At 38.6% G+C, this 22,800-nt stretch overlaps 1 protein-coding gene across 2 annotated transcripts in view; it reads right to left on the bottom strand.

Moving 5' to 3' along the window:
- The window catches only part of SLIT2 (slit guidance ligand 2), a 284,549-nt gene that overhangs the window by 97,331 nt on the left and 164,418 nt on the right, over positions 1-22,800 (bottom strand). For both annotated transcript variants that reach the window (XM_070756973.1, XM_070756974.1), the window contains exons 6-11: positions 19,482-19,553; positions 11,858-11,929; positions 10,032-10,195; positions 7,331-7,469; positions 3,079-3,150; positions 2,347-2,418 (exon numbers count right to left, since the gene is read on the bottom strand). In XM_070756973.1, coding sequence (XP_070613074.1) covers positions 2,347-2,418; positions 3,079-3,150; positions 7,331-7,469; positions 10,032-10,195; positions 11,858-11,929; positions 19,482-19,553 — 591 coding nt within the window. The remainder of the gene's footprint in view (positions 1-2,346; positions 2,419-3,078; positions 3,151-7,330; positions 7,470-10,031; positions 10,196-11,857; positions 11,930-19,481; positions 19,554-22,800) is intronic.

The raw sequence follows: 22,800 nt of genomic DNA, 5'->3' as shown, positions 1-22,800 counted from the left end.
TCTTGTTCCCACCAGACTTCTGAGCTGTATTTACCAGCATAACCTAAAATCTATGAGCATTTGTCTGTGCACATACCTACTGTCTGGAAAACAAATATGCTATAGAAAATTGAGTGGAAATGGCCTTACACATAGTTTTTGAAAGAACTTTACATCGGGGACCTGCACTTTGAAAACCTGCTTCAGGCGAATGTACATGCCAAGGAGCATAAACAGCTGATTTGCATTAAAAATAATGCTAACAATTTAGGGTAAGAGTAACATAAAAGAAAGACTGTAGATATTTTAAAAACATATGTAGAAAAAAATATTGGACCCATATATCTTTACGTGGTAAAGCAGCATTTTTTAAATAAATAATTTACCCAAGACGGGGTGAATTCTACCATTGCATTACATTAAACTTATTTAAACTAGCTGCATTAAACAGTGAAGCCTATCTTTAAATTAAGGACCCCATCTATCCTCAACTATTATTAAGTTTACAGTGTTCTAGGGACAGATTTGAAACGGTCTTCATTTCAGACTAGGATCATTTTCATTTTAAAAACAAATTTACAAGTGTTAAAACTTTGTGTACAAAAGATCTTCAGTCAAGATGAGTTTATGTTTTTTTAAAAACCCCAATTTTATTAATATCTGGTAATACCATTTGAAACCCAAGTTCAATGGCTTAACTGGTTTAAAGACAGGTTAAATGATGATTATTATGATGATAATCAGAATGCTGCAAATGAGAGTATCAAACTATAGTCTCTGTTGATAAAAAATATATTTAATCCTGACATGCTCCGTGCACATTCTTCAATTTTTTAAAAAAGGCATGGATAGTCAACACTTCCTTAAATATTTGCTACTCTCACCAGTTGTCTGAGTAAATATGCCTTGTGGCATTTATTTATTTATTTTATTATTTATTTATTGGATTTGTATGCTGCCCCTCTCTGTAGACTCGGGGTGGCTAACAACAGTAATAAAAATCAGCATGTAAATCCAATACTAAAACAACTAAAAAACCCTTATTGTAAAACCAAACATACATACAAACAAACATACCATGCATAAATTGTAAAGGCGTAGGGGGAAAGAATATCTCAGTTCCCCCATGCCTGACGGCAGAGGTGGGTTTTAAGGAGCTTACGAAAGGCGAGGAGGGTGGGGGCAATTCTAATCTCCGTGAGGAGTTGGTTCCAGAGGGCCGGGGCCGCCACAGAGAAGGCTCTTCCCCTGGGCCCCGCCAAACAACATTGTTTAGTTGACAGGACCCAGAGAAGGCCCACTCTGTGGGACCTAACTGGTTGCTGGGATTCGTGCAGCAGAAGGCGGTCCCTGAGATAATCTGGTCCGGTGCCATGAAGGGCTTTATAGGTCATAACCAACACTTTGAATTGTGACCGGAAACTGATCGGCAACCAATGCAGACTGCGGAGTGTTGGTGTTACATGGGCATTAAACAGATGATTTAAAAACGTCAAATGCTACGTTGAGTATATTAAGAGGCCACAGATTCCAACTCTTGGAGTGGAACAGTGGAACAATCTGCCTCCAGAAGTTGTAAATTCTCCAACTTTGGACATTTTTAAGAGGAGATTGGACAGCCGTGTTTCTGAAGTGGTGTAGGGTTATTCTAAGATGAATTCCAAGAAGCTGCTAAAGACTGGAACACAATCCCAGGGGAAGGGATGACTTCTTCACTGAAGACCTCCAAAGAGAGGTCATCAATCTAGAGGCCTTCTTAGCAGATCTAATATTCAGCAGGGAAATGGACTTCTAAAGACGCTCTAAGGCCGTGATATCCCATATATCTTCTCTTCTATCCCTATATCTTTCTTCTGTTCTCTCATTGATTTTTTAAATCCTATATTCTCTCTTCCATTCTTTCTCTAATTCTATTTCCTCTATTACCTTCATTGTGTATTACTGTGTATTGGACAAAATGAATAAATGAATAAAATAAAATAAAATAACCGTACGGCACACGTGCATTAGTGGGTTGCTACTGGTATGATAAAGCACGGCGCATGGGTAGCACTCAGTGTGCTGTGCACGTGGTTTCAGTGTGTATACATGCCAGCATATTTGTGCTTCGTGCAAGTGAGATTTCGGTAGCTTTCACTGATATCGGCGAAAATCGCTGAAATCTCACTCACATCTTGACACGAGATTTTGCGTGCTCTGCATGTGCAGAAGGCAAATCTCTCACCGAAAGGCCCATGCTCGCCCGCTGGGTGCACGCGTGCCCACGGCGGCCTCGGAGGCCGAAGAGTAGGGCCGAAGATGGCAGGCCTTCGCTGAACTGAACGTGAGGTGAACGGAGCCCTGAGGAGAGACAGTGGGGATACTTACAGGGAATTAAGTGAGCGGAGACCCTGGAAGGCATCGGGGGCGACCTCTGAGATTTGATTGTTGCTCAGATCACTAAAACGAGAGAAGGCATCACAGTTAACACAAGCACACCTGGGCCCCTGGGAGAGAGAGCTTGCTGGCTGGGGAAGGCTGGGGGTGGGGGCGAACTCCACACATCTTAGACGTGACTGAAATTGAGAAAGGCTGCTTTCGGATGTCAAAGAGCTTCATTAAGGATAAATAGGAATTTGTTTCAATATTGTAAAAGACCCGACTGTGCATATTAATTTTCTCGCTTATATTGTTAAAAATATGATTTTGTTCCCTGCGTTATCAAGGAAAAAAAAATTCAAACAATAATAGTAATGCAAGGCATTATGGCAAAAAGGAGGGAGGGTAGAAGGGAGGGAGGAGGAGGGAGAGGGAGGGAGGAAGTGAAAGAAAGAAAGAAAGAGAGGGAGGGAGACAGAGAGAGAGAAAGAAAGAAAGAGGGAGAGAAAGAAGGAAGGGAGGAGGGAAGGAAAGGAAAAGAAAGGAAGGAAGGAAGGAAGGAAGGAAGGCAGAAAGAGGGAAAGAAGGAAGGGAAAGAAAGAAAGAAAGAAAGAAAGAAAGAAAGAAAGGAAGAAAGGAAGGAAGGAAAGTAGAAGGAAAGAGGGGGAAGGAAGGAAGGAAGGAAGGACTTAGCATAAATCACAATCTTCGTATGTAAATTCCAAAGTATTTCTCACTTACATTCGTCTGAGCTTTTTATAGGGTGAGAAAGCTGCAGGTGGAATGACCTTGATCGAATTTTGCTCCAGTCGTCTAACAAAAAGAGAAGAAAAATAACACGGGAGGCTCTAAAAACCAATCCCAGGGGAACAAGATATTATAATTGACGCCCACATCCACGAGAAAGAACACCATATAAAAACATGGGCAAGTTATAACCAAGAGAATAAAGAGGCTGCGTCTATTTTTAATTTTAAATGTCAAAAAAGAAATATTCTGTACATTTGATACAGAGGTTTCGTGATAATCCCCCATTAAGTACTAATCTTGGTATTGCATTTAAGATACCTTACATTTCATCTGTAAAAAGGAAATACAAGGAAATATATGAGACAAATAGACTCACTATTTGCTTAACATAGGATTCATATTCTGCCCTGCTCCTCCCATGAAAAATTAGTCAGTTCAGTCAATGGAAATTGGCGAAAAAACATTTTAAAATGCACAGATATATGCATATGTAATACATATGCATATGTAATACATTCAAAATTACATCAGATTGTGCAGAGGTGGATATGCTATCCAGAAAATTAGAAGGGAAGGAGGATTCGGGCTATTATAAAATATGGGAGAACTTTCATAATTGGCTAAAAGAGAGAAAGAAAGGATAAAAGAAAAGAAACTATACAGAAACACAGTTTAAAAGATTGAAATTAAAATTTGTAGAAAAGTAAGCAAATATGTAAATATGCAAAGCAATACGTTAACTGCTGTGGTTAGCTCTGGCCCAGCTCCTGCCCCAAGGACTGTGGATGTGGGGGAGACATCCACATGCTGCAGGCCTGTTTTGCCCCCAGTGGAATCTGATGATGAAGGCTCCTCTGACCAAGAAGACATGAGTGACAGGGAAGAGGAGAGTGTGGCAGACAGCTCAGAAGGAGATCAATTATCTAGCTCTTCCTTGGATTCAGAACAAGAGTTAATGATACAGCCACGCATGCGGAGAGCGATGCATAGGCAACGACAACTGAGAGATTATTATCAAAGAAAATGAGGCCACCTGTGGTTGGGTGGGGCTGTGGTAATTAGTGAGGCTGCTATAAAGAGCAGCCTGTGGGTTTGGCCATTGTGGAGGATTATCTGATCCTTGTGTTTCGTGACTGCTTTACTGACTTTGACCTTTTGTGTGCTGATTTTTCCCCACTTTGAAACTAAAGCAGAGCAAAGGGTGTTTCACTTTGTGAAAGAAGAAGGACTGTGAATTGCCTCACAGCTGCAAGCTAAGTATCACAGAACTGATAAGGGACTTGTACAAATTACCAGTTTGTTTGGAGACCACTGCTCTTTGCTATACCAAAAGAGGGCTTGGTTTAAGTGAATTTTCATTATAAAGAACATTGTTTTGAATTTTCAAACGTATGTGTGTGTGAAATTTGTACCTGTGAATTTTTGCGAGGAGTCTACCAAGGAGCCCGACAGAACAGTTAACTAAAATAAGATTAAAATGTATATATCTCCGACTGAAATCCTGAATGAGAAGGGGATGTAAATATCCCAAATGTAGGTTTTATTTGTGTCTGTTCTTTCTTTCTCTTTCTTGTTCGTTTTCATCTTTCCTTTTTCCGTTTTTTAAAATTTTGTTAGCATTTATAATGTTTATACAGATTTATTAAAAGTTTAATGTTGTTACTGCTCTTTAGTGTTTTGTGTTTTTAAAAATTCAATTAAAAAAAATTACATCAGGTTGATAAAAGGATCGATTTTGGACAGTTTGTATGGCTTCTTCCATAGCTATGGAAACTCTGTCTGTTTTCGCAATAATGTTTTTCCCTGCACTGTGAACTAATAAAAATGTACTGGAAAAGCTAATGGAAAATAGAAGCCCAAAAGGTTGAAAATCTTGCCAGAGACTTGGAAAAAACAAAGGCTGCGGGGAGACATTTATAGGAAGAACTTAATCTTAACTTTTATTTCATTGCAATGCAGAAACAGCTGTTAACTAAGGATAGAAAGAAGAGTGCCAAAAATAAATAATTTGTAAACCAGACTAGCAATTGCAAACTATGGTGTTGTTTAACCATACTTAAACTTTCTTGATATACTGTCCATAACTGTTAAGCCTAGTCGCCACTGTTTCTGAAAAGCCTCTTATGTTAAAATAATAGAGGTCTCTTGAGATACGGTGGACTGACACTCCAAAGAAATTGAGGTGATGGTAGCCCTGACCTGCTTTATTCTTCCCCAAACATTAATATTTTCTGTACAATAAAAGTCACAGAGTAACACAAATCGTGGGGTTTTTCCCTCCAATATGGAATTAATTGCAAGAATAATGGAATTGGTCATTTTCTACACCGTGCAAAGAAGCAAAAGCTTCTGCAATGTGTCATATGTCAACGTTAGATAATCATTTGAGACTGGACAATGATTTGTCTGAAATGATATACTGTATTTTTCAGAGTATAAGATGCACCTTTTTCCTCCCTAAAACAGGCTGATAATTAGGGTGCGTCTTATACTCTGAATGTAGCTTACTCCCACCTCCAAGCCCTTACTAGCTGCTAACAATCTTCCCAGCTCTTAACTTGCAGGCTCTTTCATTATTACTCTCTGTGAAGAATGTTTTCTAAGCCCTAAGTCTTTGTAGTTTTTTTCCCCATTGCTTTACTTGCTCCGAATATTTCTTTCCAGCCCTAACCAGGTGCTAACAATGTTCCCAGCTCTTAATGCCTTGCAGGCTCTTTCATTGTTACTCTCTGCAAATAATGTTTTCCAAGCCCTCAGTCAGCAGTTTTTTTTCCATTGCTCTACTTGCTCCGACTTTTTCTTTCCAGGTGCTAATGATGTTCCCAGCTCTTACTGGCTTGCAAGCTCTTTCATTGTTACTCTCTCCGAACAAAGATTTTTAAAGCCCTTAACCAGGGGATAAAATAATGTGCTGAAGGTGACCAGAGTAAGGATGCTAGCAAGATGAATATCTGGGAAGCAGATTCTCTTCCCTATTTTCCTACCCAAAAACTCGTGTGAGTCTTATACTCCGAAAAATACGGTAGGTTTCCTGCCTAAGCAAGCATTTGGACTAGAAGACCTCAAAGGTCCCTTCCAACTTTGTTATTCCATTCTAAAGTTACTTGGGTACCCTTCTACATTTAATATATGAATTAATTGTTTGACAAAACAGCCATTATTTTTATTAGAAATCCCACTGATAGGGTAAATATCAGTCAATAGCTGTCAATATCTAACGATCATTATACCGTATTTTTTGGAGTATAAGACGCACCGGAGTATAAGACGCACCTTAGTTTTCGGGGAGGAAAATAGAGAAAAGAATCTGCTTACTAGGTATTCATCTGGCTAGTGTCCTTATTTTGATCAGCTTCAGCACATTATTTTATCCCCTAGTTAACGGCTTAAAAATTATTCTGAGAGAGTAACAATGAAAGAGCTTGCAAGCCAGTAAGAGCTGGGAACATCATTAGCACCTGGAAAGAAACATTCACAGCAATGGAAAAAACCCTGCAAAGATTTAGGGCTTGGAAAACATTCTTTGCAGAGAGTAACAGTGAAAGAGCTTGCAAGCCAGTAAGAGCTGGGAACATTGTTAGCACCTGGTTAGGGCTGGAAAGAAACTTATTCGGGGCAAGTTAGAGCAATGAAAAATGCTTACAGTGAAATTCAATGTATAACACTATTTCAAATAACTGAGTTTAACAATTTAATCATAATTATATAATCAATAGAAGATGTTTGAAATTTTAGGTTTATTTTTCTTTGCAGATTAGTATTGTATACAAACAGATATTTCATCGATAATTTCACTTTTCTGTATTGATCTAAAATAGAATTAGCTTTTTATTTTTGTATTAGGAAGACTTCTATAATAAGAGGAGCAATGGTAGCTCCTATATATGTTAAATGTTGTTAGTTCTGTCTGTCTTATACTTTCAAAAAATTCAATTAAAAAAATGCTACAAAGACTTAGGGCTTGGAAAACATTATTCACAGAGAGTAATTATCAGCCTCATTTAGGGAGAAAAAGGGTGCATCTTATACTCTGAAAAATACGCTATCAACAATACCGACAATTCAAGTGATGCAACTCTCTGGACTCACATACAAAGCTGAATCAAACCCACATGGGTTCATTCACAAGACAGTTAGGTTGCTTGGAAGGCGTGCCATATTTCTCTGCGGTCGACTGCGGTCGATTTACATGAACCTTGGATAACCAATGTCAGAAAGACAGGAGGAAGACCTCGTTACTTACATTTCTGTAATGGCTTCCGGAAGGTTGGTGGGGATTTCGGTAAGGCCTTTCCCTCGACAATCCACAATGTTGTTACTACAGGTACAGGTAGCAGGGCAATGTAACACACTACAGGAGGGAGCCATAAATGACTGGTGTCCTGAAAATAGCAAGAAATGGCTGTTTCTACAGCTGCAAGACAGCTATTCAAGAAAAGCGCAACAAAGTCATTGGCGGATCCCAAAAGGACCGTTCTTAAGCCTTCCCAACCTTCTTAATATAAAATGCCCATAACAACTCATTTGAGATGCTTCCAATGAGTATCGTAGATGAGTTAAAACCACAGTCAGGGACACTCAAGATTTCAAATGATGTACCAACATCTTGAATAAATACATTATTTATAGGTCTTTCTATTTTAATTTTGAACCGTGGAGAAGCAAATAACTGTTTTTTCAACATGCGCCATGCATCGTCTTGCACAAATTAGTTCAACAAGTCTTCGGAGAGGGGCGGCATACAAATCTAATAAATAATAATAATAATAACAAGAGCAAAAAGAATGGGAGTTCAGAATGATAGTATCCCATCAGCAAGAAAGAAGGGAATAAATCCATATTCAAAGTGCATGTTTTATTACACGACTGACCCCCCAACCATTATTGTATCGAGATTTTTTGTCTAGGGAATTATGGGAATCGTTGGTCAAAACATGTGGAAGGAATGCCAGTTTGGGAAAGATTAGCAAAGGCTGAAATATTTCTTTTGCATCCATTTTAGACATTATCTGCGGCATAACCATAAAAATCATTTAGGGGGAGATTTTTTTAAAAAATGATCCACGTTACAGTATTATACATCAGCATTCGGCAAATGGGATGTATTAAGAGTGACTAACAATTAAATGATGATTCAATTGATGATGATGATGATGATGATGATATAATATCATTATTATTATTATTATTATTATTATTATTATTATTATTATTATTATTATTACTTGCCTTCTTCCTCATCTGGAAGTTATGAACAGAGAAAAGGAGACAAATGTTAGCAATGTTATCACTTGCTATTTCATGATTCTTCTATGACAAGCAAGAAACCCACCAGATGGTAAAATGCGTAATGTTGCCTGCTGTTTATTGTTCCCATTCAGGATTATTTATTTATTTATGCAAGAGTAAGCTATTAATTTTGGATGGGGATGGGGACCTCTGCAGAGTCATAATTCCACCTCCTACACTGAGTTGTTACTAATGAAAAAGCAAAGGTTTGTGGTAATCAAATTTGTAGCATCCAGCGTTCCTCCTTCTTCTTTTAAAATATGGTTTTGTACACCTAGGAGTCTTTTTTTTTTTAAGGATATTGAATTTTTTAAGACATAAAGCATAAACAGACAAAAACAAAAAATAGACAGACCATACAATATACCATACAAAAAAATTACAAAAACTTTTTGAAATAAAGTTGTTTTTACATTACCTTTTCTACATTGTCCCCTTTTACTTTACCTAATTATTTTATTATTTTACTGAATACTGTATACTCGAGTATAATTTGACCCGATTATAAGCTGCGGCACCTACTTTTGCCACAAAAACTGGGAAAACTTATTGACTCAAAGTAAAAGCCTAAGGTGGAAAATGCAGTGGCAGTTTGTGCTGAAAAACTCGGCTTATACTTGAGTATATACGGTACTGTTTGAAAGAATGAGAGACATAAATAAGTTCCTCTGTTCCTTTCTCCAACTTTTTGGACAGGGAGTCATTGCTCACAGTCGCTCATGCCCTCATTACCTCGAGGTTCGACTACTGCAACACTCTCTACATGGGGCTACCTTTGAAAAGTGTTTGGAAACTTCAGATCATGCAGAATGCGGCCGCGAGAGCTATTGTGGGGTTACCTAGGTTCGCCCACGTCTCTCCAACACTCCATGGCTTGCACTGGCTGCCAATCAGTTTCCGGTCACAATTCAAAGTGTTGGTAATGACCTATAAAGCCCTACATGGCATCGAACCAGAATACCTCCGGGACCGTCTTCTACTGCACGAATCCCAGTGGCCGATAAGGTCCCACAGAGTTGGCCTTCTCCGGGTCCCATTGACTAAACAATGTCATCTGGCGGGCCCCAGGGGAAGAGCCTTCTCTGCGGCGGCCCCGGCCCTCTGGAATCAACTCTCCCCAGAGATTAGAACTGCCCCCACCCTCCTTGTCTTTCGTAAATTGCTTAAGACCCACCTTTATCGCCAGGCATGGGGGAATTGAGACATCTCCCCCAGGCTTATATAGTTTTATGTATGGTATGCTTGTGTTGCATGGTTTTTAAATATTGTGTTTTTAATGTGTTTTCTTTTAAATATTAGATTTGTCCCATTGTACATTGTTTTATTATTGTTGTGAGCCGCCCCGAGTCTGCGGAGAGGGGTGGAATCCAAATCTAATAAATTATTATTATTATTATTATTATTATTATTATTATTATTATTATTATTTTCTAGATATGCTGACTGCATTTCTACAAGCAACAAAGAGGATGAAAACAATATTTCCAAGTCCATCTTCTAAGTCAGTTTGCACCGCTCATAATCCTGGAAAAGAGGATTTCCAGTGGACGCTGATGGACTATTTATTAGTGAAACTAGCACACAAATGTGATTTTTTTTCAATCTCGTCTACGAATCTATGAAAGGGACGGTGGAAGCATCCCAGCTGGTCTTACCGCTGCAGATGAATTCTCGTTTCTGAACCTCCGCTATGTTGTGCCCACGTAAGTGTAACGGGGACATACACTGTGTGTAAAGGCCGACTCGGGGCCGTTGACGTAGCCAGTCGGATAACCAAGCCAAGTGGCAATCACACTGCAGGTTGTTGGAGTGAAGGCGGCTGAGGGGGGAAAAAACCACATACACAAACACACACACAGTTTCAAAAGTCAGCGCACAAGGCAGAAAAGTGAATAGATAAACGGAATGGTTTTTATTTGTGCCTGCAATGTCGACTCAGATTGAAGGTTAAAATACGACACTTTCCTGCCCTTCTCATTTGGAGAGCAATGTTTCATTCCTGCTGTTGACCCAAAAGGAATTGATTATTTCAGAGGCCACTGTCTAATATTGAAATCCAAGGCTTTGGGAGCATCAACCTTGCTACTGCATTAAATTAACACGGATTAGAATTTATTCAGATATATTTAGGCGCATTTTGACATGCAAGTTTCAACTTGAGGAGTGGAGGGCAAACGCTGGCAAAATTCAATTAAAACACCGTTGCCTTATTTTTTTTATATACTGCTCAAAAAATAAATAAATAAAGGGAACACTCAAAGAACACATCCTAGATCTGAATGAATGAAATATTCTCATTCTCACAACTATTCCGCATGAATTCCAGCAACCGATTAGGTCCCACAGAGTGGGCCTTCTCCGGGTCCTGTCAACTAAACAATGTCGGTTGGCAGGGCCCAGGGGAAGAGCCTTCTCTGTGGTTGCCCCGACTCTCTGGAACCAGCTCCCCCCAGAGATTAGAACTGCCCCTACCCTCCTTGCCTTTCGTAAACTCCTCAAAACCCACCTGTGTCGTCAGGCATGGGGGAACTGAGATATCTCCCCCGGGCCTATACAATTTATGTATGATATGTGTGTATGTATGTATGCTTAATAATGGGTTTTTAAAAATATTTTAAATTGTAAATTATTAGATTTGTCATGAACTGTTTTTATTGTGTTGTGAGCCGCCCCGAGTCTATGGAGAGGGGCAGCATACAAATCTAATAAATAATAATAATAATAATAATAATAATAATAATAATAATAATAATAATAATATTCCATTTGCACAACAGCATGTGAAATTGACTGTCAATCAGTGTTACTTCCTAAGTGGACAGTTTGATTTCACAGAAGTTTGATTTCCCTGGAGTTATATTCTGTTGTTTTAGTGTTCCCTTTATTTATTTATTTTGGAACAGTGTATATTAGGAAGAATCTGGAAGAAGTATTTTAATTTAAATCACTAACACTTACTTTTAAACAAAATAAATACATAAATAAATGTTCAAATATTTTTCATTTCTCATACCTGACAACCAGTCACAGATCAGAGTTGTGAAATTAAATGAAACATGACTTATTTAATTCCACCACTAATTCTATCAAATATATCTGTACTAATTTAAATATCAATCTATCCTAGAGTCTTCCTGATATTATCAATATTTGGTTACAAAAATAAATCCCCAAATCAAAGAAAGGATTTTTTTCTATTGGTCTGAATGCCATCACCATGCTACTTCTGAGCATTCAAGAATGAGATTTTTTCCGTCTTCAATGAAACCCTTCAGTGTTATATTTATACATTATATTATTATACATTTAATTATACATTTTTCTTGAGTGGTTCTTCTTAAAATCCCTCTTTATCTGCCGATTAGAGCAGATTTAGAATGTCCCAAAACTTCAATCTGGTGCATCTAAAAGGGAAAATGGACTTCTCAAAAGGAGCCCTCCGTCTTTAACACTTTTCCACCAGGAAATGGTAATTACTCACAAGGTTCTGAGTTTCGGCATATGGTTAAAACTTGCCACCGACAGTCGTGTGATGTTGTTATTGTTGAGAGTGCTGCAAAAGATCAAGATTAGGTGGTTTGTTTATGTATTTAGGTACGGATTTCTCCAGTTACGCTCACATCTATGAACAATATTGCATTCCATCACTAAGTAAGTAAGTAAGAAAGTAAGTAAGTAAGTAAAGATGGAAGGAAGGAAGTAAAGAAGGAAGGAAGGAAGGAAGACAGAAAGAGAGAAAAAAGGAAAAAAGGAAGGAAGGAAGACAGAAAGAAAGAAAGAAAGGAAGGAAGGAAGGAAGGAAGGAAGGAAGAAGACAGAAAGAAAAAAGAAAGGAAGAAAGGCAGAAAGAAAGAAAGGAAGGAAGGAAAAAAGAAAGGAAGAAAGAAAGAAAGAAAGAAAGGAAGGAAGGAAGGAAGGCAAAAAGAAAGGAAGGAAGGAAGACAGGAAGGAAGCAAGACAGGAAGGAAGCAAGACAGAAGGACAGGAAGGAAGGAAGGAAGGCAGACAGAAAGGAAGGAAGGAAGGAAGGAAGGAAGGAAGGAAGGAAGGAAGAGAAAATCATGAACAGAAGAAGGATACCTGGTTCCATTTTTGAAAACAGGAAATGAACAGTTTATTTCTTTTTTTATTTCATTTTTACTAATACCCCTGTGCCTCAACCTTTTCACATGGCAAACAGAAGACTGCTAATGTGAATAAATATAAACAAATACAATCAGCAAAATATCTGAACCTAGAAATAGCAGTCCCTCAAAATTCAGACTGAAGATTTAACAAAGGTGAGGTAATCACAAACTCTTTGTTGTAACATCATGGTAGCTGAATATTTTCTTGACACGCAGTAAAAAGTACCGCAACAAATTTCAACATCTTTTTCAACACATGGTTTACAAAGATGCTACCAAAGCTGCAAAATAATCCAACTGACTAAATAGCACAAAAGACAGAGGACTGTATTTGAATAGTAATAACTATAATAGCAATTAAAAAAGAAACCTCCTTCGGGCTGAGATCTTACAGCCACAATGTCACCGTGATTTTATTCTAAAAGCCAATGAGGAAGAGAATTGGGACCCATACTTGGAAAAATACACAGAAACTGTTTGCTTTAAAGTCATTTATTATGTGTACATAGATGCAGATACCAAGGCTTTAACTTTGTAAACAATATATATATATTTTTACATAGATGGACGGACAGACGGACGGACGGACAGACAGAAAGATGAAGATGATAGATAGATGATAGGTAGATCGGTAGATAGATAGATGATGGATGGATGGATGGATGGATGGATGGATGGATGGACGGACAGATGGACAGACCGAGATGATAGATAGATATTAGATACAGTAGATAGATAGGTAGGCAGGTAGATAGGTAGATAGATCTATCTATCTATCTATCTATCTATCTATCTATCTATCTATCTATCTACCTACCTATCTATCATCTATTTATCATCTTGGTCTGTCTGTCCGTCCATCCATCCATCCATCTATCTACCTACCAATCTACCTATCATCTACCTATCATCTATCTATCTATCTATCTATCTATCTATCTATCTATCTATCTATCTATCTACCGATCTACCTATCATCTATCTGTCATCTCCGTGATAGATAGACAGACAGACAGACACACACACACACATAGAGAGAGAGAGAAAGAAAGACAGAAAGAGAGAGAGAGAGAGATGAGATAGATAGATGGATGGATGAACGGATGGACGGAGATGATAGATAGATGATAAATAGGTAGGAAGATAGATGATAGATACATACCGATGAGATAGGCATAGATGAGATAGACAGACAGATGGAGTTGATAGATAGATGATAGGTAGGTAGGTAGGGAAGGAGGGAGGAAGGGAGGTAAGTGATAGACAGACAGACAGACAGACAGATAGACAGATAGATAGATAGATTGGAAAGTACAGTACAGTGGTACCTCGAGATACGAGTTTAATTCGTTCCGGACCTGGGCTCTTAAGTCGAGCAGCTCTTATCTCGAACGACTTTTCCCCATAGGAATTAATGTAAATAATTTTAATTGGTTCCAGCCCTCAAAAAACTCACAAAGTTAGTCTAAATTATGCAGAAAGACATGTTTTTAATGAAGAAATGTACATGTACATATAAATGAATAATGAAGTTTCTTTCACTTAACTTGTAAACTTTCTTAAACTTTTAAATTTACATATGTTCAACTTCTCTGCCACCCAATCCTGTAGGACAGAGGTCCCCAACCCTTTTTGCACCAGGGACCGGCTTTAAGCGATCAAGAGAGGAATGGGTGAATGAATGGACGGAGGGTGGGAAGGAAGGAAGGAAAGAGGGAAGGGACACGAACAGAGGAAGGAAGCAAGGAAACTTATGAAAGGGGAGAGTAAGAGAGGAATGAGTGAAGGGAGGGAGGGAGGGAAGAAGGTGGGAAGGAGAAAGAAAAGAAGAAATAGAGGAAGGGAAGGTAAAAGAGAGAAAGAAAAAGAGCAAGAAAGAAAGAAAGAAAGAAAGAAAGAAAGAAAGGGGGAAGGGACAGGAACAGAGGAAGGAAGCAAGGAAACTTATGAAAGGGGAGAGTAAGAGAGGAATGAGTGAAGGGAGGGAGGGAGGGAAGAAGGTGGGAAGGAGAAAGAAAAGAAGAAATAGAGTAAGGGAAGGTAAAAGAGAGAAAGAAAAAGAGCAAGAAAGAAAGCTGCAAGCAGCCCCCCCCCGAGCCCCCCAGGCCGGCTGCAACCTTTAAAAACACGCGCGCCGCTTCGCAGCTGTCTCCTGAAGCCGAACGCGGAAGTTAGCGTTTGGCTTCAGGAGACAGCTCCTTGGCGCTTGTATCTCGAATTTGGGCTTGTAAGTAGAACAAAAATATCTCTCCCCTCCCAGCTCTTATCTCGAGTTGCTCTTAAGTAGAGCAGCTCTTATGTCGGGGTTCCACTGTAGTAGTAATATAAGGGGGAAACTTGGTGTGCCAAAGGGCTTTTTAGAAAGCTTCACGAGTTTGCAAGTTATTGAAGCCACAAAATGGCTAAAATTCGTTGCACCACATTTTCCCTCAACTTTGACCTCAGGTCAAACAGCAACCATTAGTCTAAAATGCTTGAAACATTTTCAGTATATTTGGCCCTAAATACTGTGCTGGTCCACCAAACTGGTTTCCATTCTAGAGCTCCTCAAACTTGGCAGAAAGACAGATGATAGATAGATAGATAGATAGATAGATAGATAGATAGATAGATACACAGAGAGAGAGAGAGAGAGACACACACACACAGAGAGAGGGAGAGAGAGAGAGAGATACGGATAGATAGATACAGATAGATAGATAGATAGATAGATAGATAGATAGATAGATAAATAGATAGATACAGAGAGAGAGAGAGAGAGACACACACACAGAGAGGGAGAGAGAGAGAGATACGGATAGATAGATACAGGTAGATAGATAGATAGATAGATAGATAGATAGATAGATAGATAGATAGATAGATAGATAGATAGATAGATAGATACAGAGAGACAGAGAGACAGAGACAGAGACAAACAGAGAGGGAGAGAGAGAGAGAGAGAGATACGGATAGATAGATACAGATAGATAGATAGACAGACAGACAGACAGACAGACAGACAGACAGACAGATAGATACGGATAGAATAGAATTTTATTGGCCAAGTGTGATTGGACACACAAGGAATTTGTGTTGGTGCATATGCTCTCAGCGTACATAATAGAAAAAGATACATTTGTCAAGAATCATGTGGTACAACACTTAATGATTGTTATAAGGGTCAAATGAGCAATGAAGAAACATTCAATATTAACAAAAATCTTAGGATGGATAGATAGATAGATAGATAGATAGATAGATAGATAGATAGATAGATAGATAGATAGATTCTCAAAAGCCATTTTTCAAAATTGAAAAATAATGAAGTGCATCGCAATTGCTGAAGTGAAATTGTTTATGGCTCTAGCAATCGTAACATTTTCCTTTTGAAGATCTGTTCTAAAATTTCCACGCTAAGAGTAAGCAACTAATCCTTTCCTCTTAGTTAGCCCAACAGTTTATAGAGCAACATTAATATTTGGGAATGGGCTTACCCTCCCAAAGTTAAAGAGAAAGCAATGGTTTCCATCTTGCCTTTTTGATCACATCATAAAAATGTAATTTTGAGAGGCAGGTAGAAGAACAATTAAGGCGGAAAATCCCTACGGAATTCTTCCGTAGGAAAAAAATGAACAATTATTGGGGAAATTTGGTTGCATGTATTCCAAATGAAAGCTGAAACAAAAAACCAAATTTGTCCCATAAAAGAAGATAATTTCAATTCTTTCAAAGGCGTGCCTGCCCTAAATTGCAGTTCCTCCCAATTTCTTGCACACATTCACTATTGTTACTAAGTTCAAGTGAAAAAATGAGAGGCAAGGAACAAGCAAAACTTAATTCACCAATTGTGTGTGTGGGGGGGAATCCATCCCTTAATTGTGTTGCAATATTTTCCACACTTTCTCTATTCTTTTTAAACACTTTCAAAATCTTCTCAGCACAAAAAAAGTGGGTTTTTTCCAAAAGACAACTGGATTTTTTCCCCCTTGAAGATATTTCTCTTCTCGGCAAAGAAGCTTCTTCAGTTCTTGGATGAGAAGTAAAATGTCTTCAAGAAGAAAAAAAACAAGGAAGTCCAATTGCCTTTTGAAAAAAGATCTTCCTCTGACTTCTGGTGCTTTCTATATGTTACTTTTTAAAAGTTCATTCCTGCCATCCTGAAATGCAATCCTGAAGATGAAGTAAGATTTTAAAAAACCCACCTCAGCTATAAAACAGAAAAATCTTGATATCCTAACTAGTTTTTAATACTTTAAAAAAAAAAAACCCCACATACATAGATTCATAGAGATGTCACGGTTTTGTAGTGAAATTTCATATTTAATAAGTGATTTCTTTATCCAAAGAGCATGCAAATTAGGCTGGTTAGTTGTTTGGTGACAGCACGCGAATTCTTTCACTTCGATGAAAATTAATGGGCCACCATCATTTATCCCCAATAGCTGGTTTGGGGGATTAAAAGGTTGATTTGTTCACTGCTGAAAGGCTCCCCCGTATTTCCCAAAAATACTTTGGTGTTATTTATTATTTATTTATTACTGCAATTTGTATGCCACCCAATTCCACATGGACTCTGAGCAGCTAACAGTAATATAGCAATACAAAACAATTAAAAACAATTATAAAACCCTTAATTAAAACACACATCCATTCAGCAATTAAAAAACCCAGCAATGCCTGCTTAATATCTGATGCAAAAGTCCTTCTGATTTCTGTTAAAGCTATTCCAAAACTGGAAGCTTGGTGAAAGGTTTTGCTCAAGATCCTTCACCCATAAACCACATATGTCGGAAACCTCATGGTCCAGCTGCTGTGAAACTACTTAAGTACATTCAAGACTTCACTTTGCTCCGTTGCAAAACAATGTTATGGGAAAAGGAACAGAATGGTATTGGATCGAATCAATGGAGAATGCACGGACCAAAATAAACCGAAATAGACCATGTAATAAATTAAAATTAAACTGAACTATCAATCCCTTAAATCTGCTTTTTTAAAGGAGATTTGAAGACTTTTTTTTTAAAAAAAGGAACATATACATAAGTTCAAAAAAGATGACATGGTTTTGTAGTGAACCATGCTCTTTGCCTTGCCTAACCACAGACGGTGTTACATAGGAACATAGAAGATTGAAGGCAGATAAAGATCTCATGGTCCATCTAGTCTGCTCTTATACTATTTCCTGTATTTTATCTTAGGATGGATCTATGTTTATCCTAGGCGTGTTTGCATTCAGTGACTGTAGATTTCCCAACCACGCCTGCTGGAAGTTTGTTCTAAGCATCTACTGCTCTTTCGGTCAAATCATATTTTCTAACGTTACTTCTGATCTTTCCCCACAACTCAGATTGTGCCCCCTTGTTCTTGGGTTCACTTGCCTATTAAAAACACTTCCCTCCTGAACCTTATTTAAGCATTGAACGTATTTAAATGTTTCGATCGTGTGTGTCCCCCCTTTCCCTTCTGTCCTCCAGACTATACAGATTGAGTTCATGAAGTCTTTCTTGATCAGTTTTAGGCTGAAGACCTTCCACCATTTTTGTAGCCCGTCTTTGGACCCATTCAATTTGATCCATAGAACATATACATACGTTCATAAGAGATGGCACGGTTTTGTAGTGAACCATACTTGCATAACCACAGATGGTGTTACATAAGAACATAGAAGATTGAGGGCAGATAAAGATCACATGGTCCATCTCATGGTCTGCCGTTATACTATTTCCTGTATTTTATCTTAGGATGGATCTATGTTTATCCTAGGCATGTTTACATTCAGTGGCTGTGGATTTCCCAACCACGCCCGCTGGAAGTTTGTTCCAAGCATCTACTACTCTTTTGGTCAAATCATATTTTCTCACGTTACTTCTGATCTTTCCCCCCAACTAACCTCAGATTGTGCCCCCTTGTTCTTGGGTTCACTTTCCTATTAAAAACACTTCCCTCCTGAACCTTATTTAACCCTTTAAAATATTAGGAAGTTGCATTGTTTTTTTATATATTCTAAGCCACCCGAGTCCGCGGGATATAAATCAAATAAGTAAGTAAGTAAATATGCAAATGAATGAATGAATGAATGAGCTTCTACCCGTTGCTTCTTGTCCTGCCTTTGAGTGCTTTGGAGAATAGTTTAACTCCCTCTTCTTTGTGGCAACCCCTGAGATATTGTATTTAAATGTTTCGGTCATGTCCCCCCTTTCCCTTCTTTCCTCCAGACTATACAGATGGAGTTCATGAAGTCTTTCCTGATCAGTTTTAGGTTGAAGACCTTCCACCATTTTTGTAGCCCGTCTTTGGACCCATTCAATTTGATCCATAGAACATATACATAAGTTCATAAGAGATGACACGGTTTTGTAGTGAACCATGCTCTTTGACTTGCGTAACCACAGACGGTGTTACATAAGAACACAGAAACAAACAAAAATGGAAGTTTGTTCCAAGGATCTACTACTCTTTCAGTAAAATAATATTTTCTCATGTTGCTTTTGATCTTTTCCCCAACTAACTTCAGATTGTGTCCCCTTGTTCTCGGGTTCACTTTCCTATTAAAAACACTTCCCTCCTGGACCTTATTTAACCCTTTAACATATTTAAATGTTTTGATCATGTCCCCCCTTTTCCTTCTGTCCTCCAGACTATACAGATTGAGTCCATGAAGTCTTTCCTGATAAGTTTTATGCTTAAGACCTTCCACCATTTTTGTAGCCCATCTTTGGACCCATTCAATTTGATCCATATCTTTTTGTAGGTGAGGTCTCCAGAACTGAACACAGTATTATTCCAAATGTGGTCCCAACACTGTGTTGGGAGTTGAAGGAATTTCTTCCCTCTTTCCGTGCATTGCAAATTGTTTGAATCACAATGCCGCTATTCATTCTTCCAGTGACATCCTTTTCGCTTAAGCCTCTGAACCTCCGGCCCCTCCAGCTACCCAGGAAGCTCTAAAATCTGACTTTATAGAAAGGAGAGAGAGAGAGAGAGGATGCTACTCACAGTACTTCCAGATCCCGCAGCGCTCTGAATGCCCCATCTTCGATACAGCTTATCTGGTTGAAATCCAGTTGCCTGTTTAAGAGAGTAGGAGAGGACAGGTGAAGGAGGGGAAGGGGGAAAAAAGGCTCTTTAAGAGACGAGGCTGGAAAGACGGGCCGTAAAAACTGAGGTGGGACTCCTTGGGACGCTCAAAGAAAGTCACTCAACCTCCCGGATTGGGTGCAATCGCCAAAAAACCCCTTTCGGTTTTGCGCACCATGCGCAGAGCCCTGGGAAATTCTCCAGTAAATAATAACTGCACCTTATATTAAATGCCAAAGGAATGCAATTTCATTACATCAGGGAAAGCGATCCATTAAAAGCTCTCAGCGTCATCTCGCTGAAACAATTTCATTAAGGTAAAAAGGGCCGTAAATCACTTAATGTCGTGTCTCCCCCTTGGTGACCCAACAGAATCCATTTATCAGAGAAAGACGCAGCTGCAATGTTAATCTCGGCATCCTTGGCAAGGGGCAGGAATGACCACCCTCCTTCGTTCGGCCCCGGGCGGCCTCTTTGCAGAATCCTTGGGCACCTCGGGTCGCCTTCTGGGTTTCTCCCCTGAATAGAAATCCCTGCCTGTTGCGATCCATGGAAATAAACCCAGGAAGGCGGTTAGTGGTATCTGACGTGCCTCTATGCTGATCAAGGCAAGTTGGATTTATAGAGCTGATCAGGGTGGAGTCCGCATGTTATCAAATTCAAATGTTAGTGCAAAAGGGACCCCGTAATCAGCTTTTGTAAACTGTTTTCTAATTTAAAAAAAATAAACAATGGTGCCTATTGCAAAACAAAACAAGCCAGGGGTGAAATCCAACAGGTTCTGACAGGTGGGTCTTGAAAGCTTAGAACTATGACGCCTTAAACATGATCTAAGTATTGCCCACAAAATCATATGCTGCAACATCCTGCCCGTCGGTGACTACTTCAGCTTCAACCACAACAACACAAGAACACACAGCAGATTCAAGCTCAATATTAACCGCTCCAAACTTGACTGTAAAAAATATGACTTTAGTAATCGGGTTGTCGAAGCGTTACCGGACTCTGTAGTATCATCCCCTAACCCCCAACATTTTACCCTTAGACTATCCACGGTTGACCTCTCCAGATTCCAAAGAGGTCAGTAAGGGGGGTACATAAGCGCACTAGAGTGACTTCCGTCCCCTGTCCTATAGTCTCTCCTATATCTCGTATTTCTTCTCTCCTATATCCTCTATAACCTTCATTGTGTATTATTGTGTATTGGACAAAATAAATAAATAAATAAAATAAAGGTTCTGGAGAACCAGTAGTGGAATTTTTTAAATTGTTTTTTTATCTTTAAACATCATAGAAACCTAGAAGATTGACGGCAGAAAAAGACGTTCTGGTCCATCTAGTCTGCCCTTCCACTATTTCCTATATTTTATCTTAGGATGGATATATGTTTATCCCAGGCATGTTTAAATTCAGTTACTGTGGATTTACCATAGAAACATAGAAACATAGAAGACTGACAGCAGAAAAAGACCTTATGGTCCATCTAGTCTGTCCTTATACTATTTCCTATATTTTATCTTACAATGGATATATGTTTATCCCAGGCATGTTTAAATTCAGTTACTGTGGATTTACCAACCACGTCTGCTGGAAGTTTGTTCCAAGCATCTACTACTGTTTCAGTAAAATAATATTTTCTCACGTTGCTTTTGATCTTTCCCCCAACTAACTTCAGATTGTGTCCCCTTGTTCTTGTGTTCACTTTCCTATTAAAAACACTTTCCTCCTGAACCTTATTTAACCCTTTAACATATTTTTACCATTTTTAAACCAATTTATCATTTTTACGCCAATTTACAACCAAATCTCATACATTGTTATTTACATATCTAATTACAATACTGCGTAGATTTTCATTATCCCACTTCCTGGTCTTTTTTCTCTCACCTTACCTTACATTCCCCCCCCCCTCTCTCATTTTATACAAATGTACCATTTAGTCCAAACGTCGCAGTAACTTGAGCCTTTTTGTCCTTTTAGTTCTATTGTCAGTTTGTCCATTTTCGCACATCTGTGTATTTTATCAACCAATACATTTTCCAATGGAATAATATCCTATTTGCAGTATGGGGCATGAAAGATTCTTGCTGCCGTAATGATATGTAGTGATAAATATTGTATGTCATTTTCTTGTCATACCTAGTGATGGGCGAACCCAACGGTGTTCGGGTTCGGCAAGTTTGGCCGAATTTTATGCAAAATTCGGCCGAATCCGAACCGAACCCGAACTCGAACCTGAATGGGAAATCTCTCCCATGAAGAGATTCCGGGGGTGGAGTTTTGACGTCACTGGCAGGTTGCTAAGGACGCCAAGGTGATCACTTCCTGGATTCCATGGAATCCAGGAAGTGATCACCTTGGCGTCCTTAGCAACCTGCCAGTGACGTCAAAGCTCCGAACGCCGAACACAATCCCGAACTTTGCCCAAAGTTTGGAAAGTGGATCTGATTTGTAAGTGTGGAAAACTGTCCGAGGTCACTTATTTCAGTGCTGTTGTAACTTGGAACAGTCATTAAACAAACTTTTTAAAGTTTGAGAGCTACTTGTATCATCCAATTTTGCAATAATCTCTCTGTCTCTGTCTCTGTCTGTCTGTCTCTCTGTGTGTGTGTGTGTATGTGTGTGTGTGTATGTATGTATGTGTGTGTGTGTGTATGTATGTGTGTGTATGTATGTATGTGTGTGTGTGTGTGTGTGTGTGTGTGTGTGTATATATATATATATATATATATATATATATATATATATATATATATATGTATATATATGCGACATGTTTTTTTGCTGAATTTGAAAATTAAGGGAGACTGGGATAGATCTATTTTGGTCTTATTTTGGCCTCATCAGCTAGCCATACCCACTGGGACTTGAACCTGCAACCTTTGCCTTGTAAGCATCATATGAGAGTGTATTTGTTATCTTGATTCGCACTGTTGTTATCTTTGAAGGAATATGAATATAAAAACATAGACACCTAAACTTGGATTTTGTTCTTATGCTAGCAAACTAGATTCTAGTGAGAAGTAAATATACTGCTAAAAAATTAAATAAAGGGAACACTCAAAGAACACATCCAAGATCTGAATGAATGAAATATTCTCTGTTTTGAACAAAGTTGAATGTGCTGACAACATGTGAAATTGACTGTCCATCAGTGTTGCTTCCTAAGTGGACAGTTTGATTGCACAGAAGTTTGATTTACTTGGAGTTATATTGTGTTGTTTAAGTGTTCCTTTTA

Source organism: Erythrolamprus reginae, chromosome 7 (assembly GCF_031021105.1).
Source record: "Erythrolamprus reginae isolate rEryReg1 chromosome 7, rEryReg1.hap1, whole genome shotgun sequence".
NCBI classification, from domain to species: domain Eukaryota; kingdom Metazoa; phylum Chordata; class Lepidosauria; order Squamata; family Dipsadidae; genus Erythrolamprus; species Erythrolamprus reginae.
The sequence above is the reverse complement of the archived record's forward strand: the minus strand, read 5'-3'. Positions and strand labels throughout refer to the sequence as shown.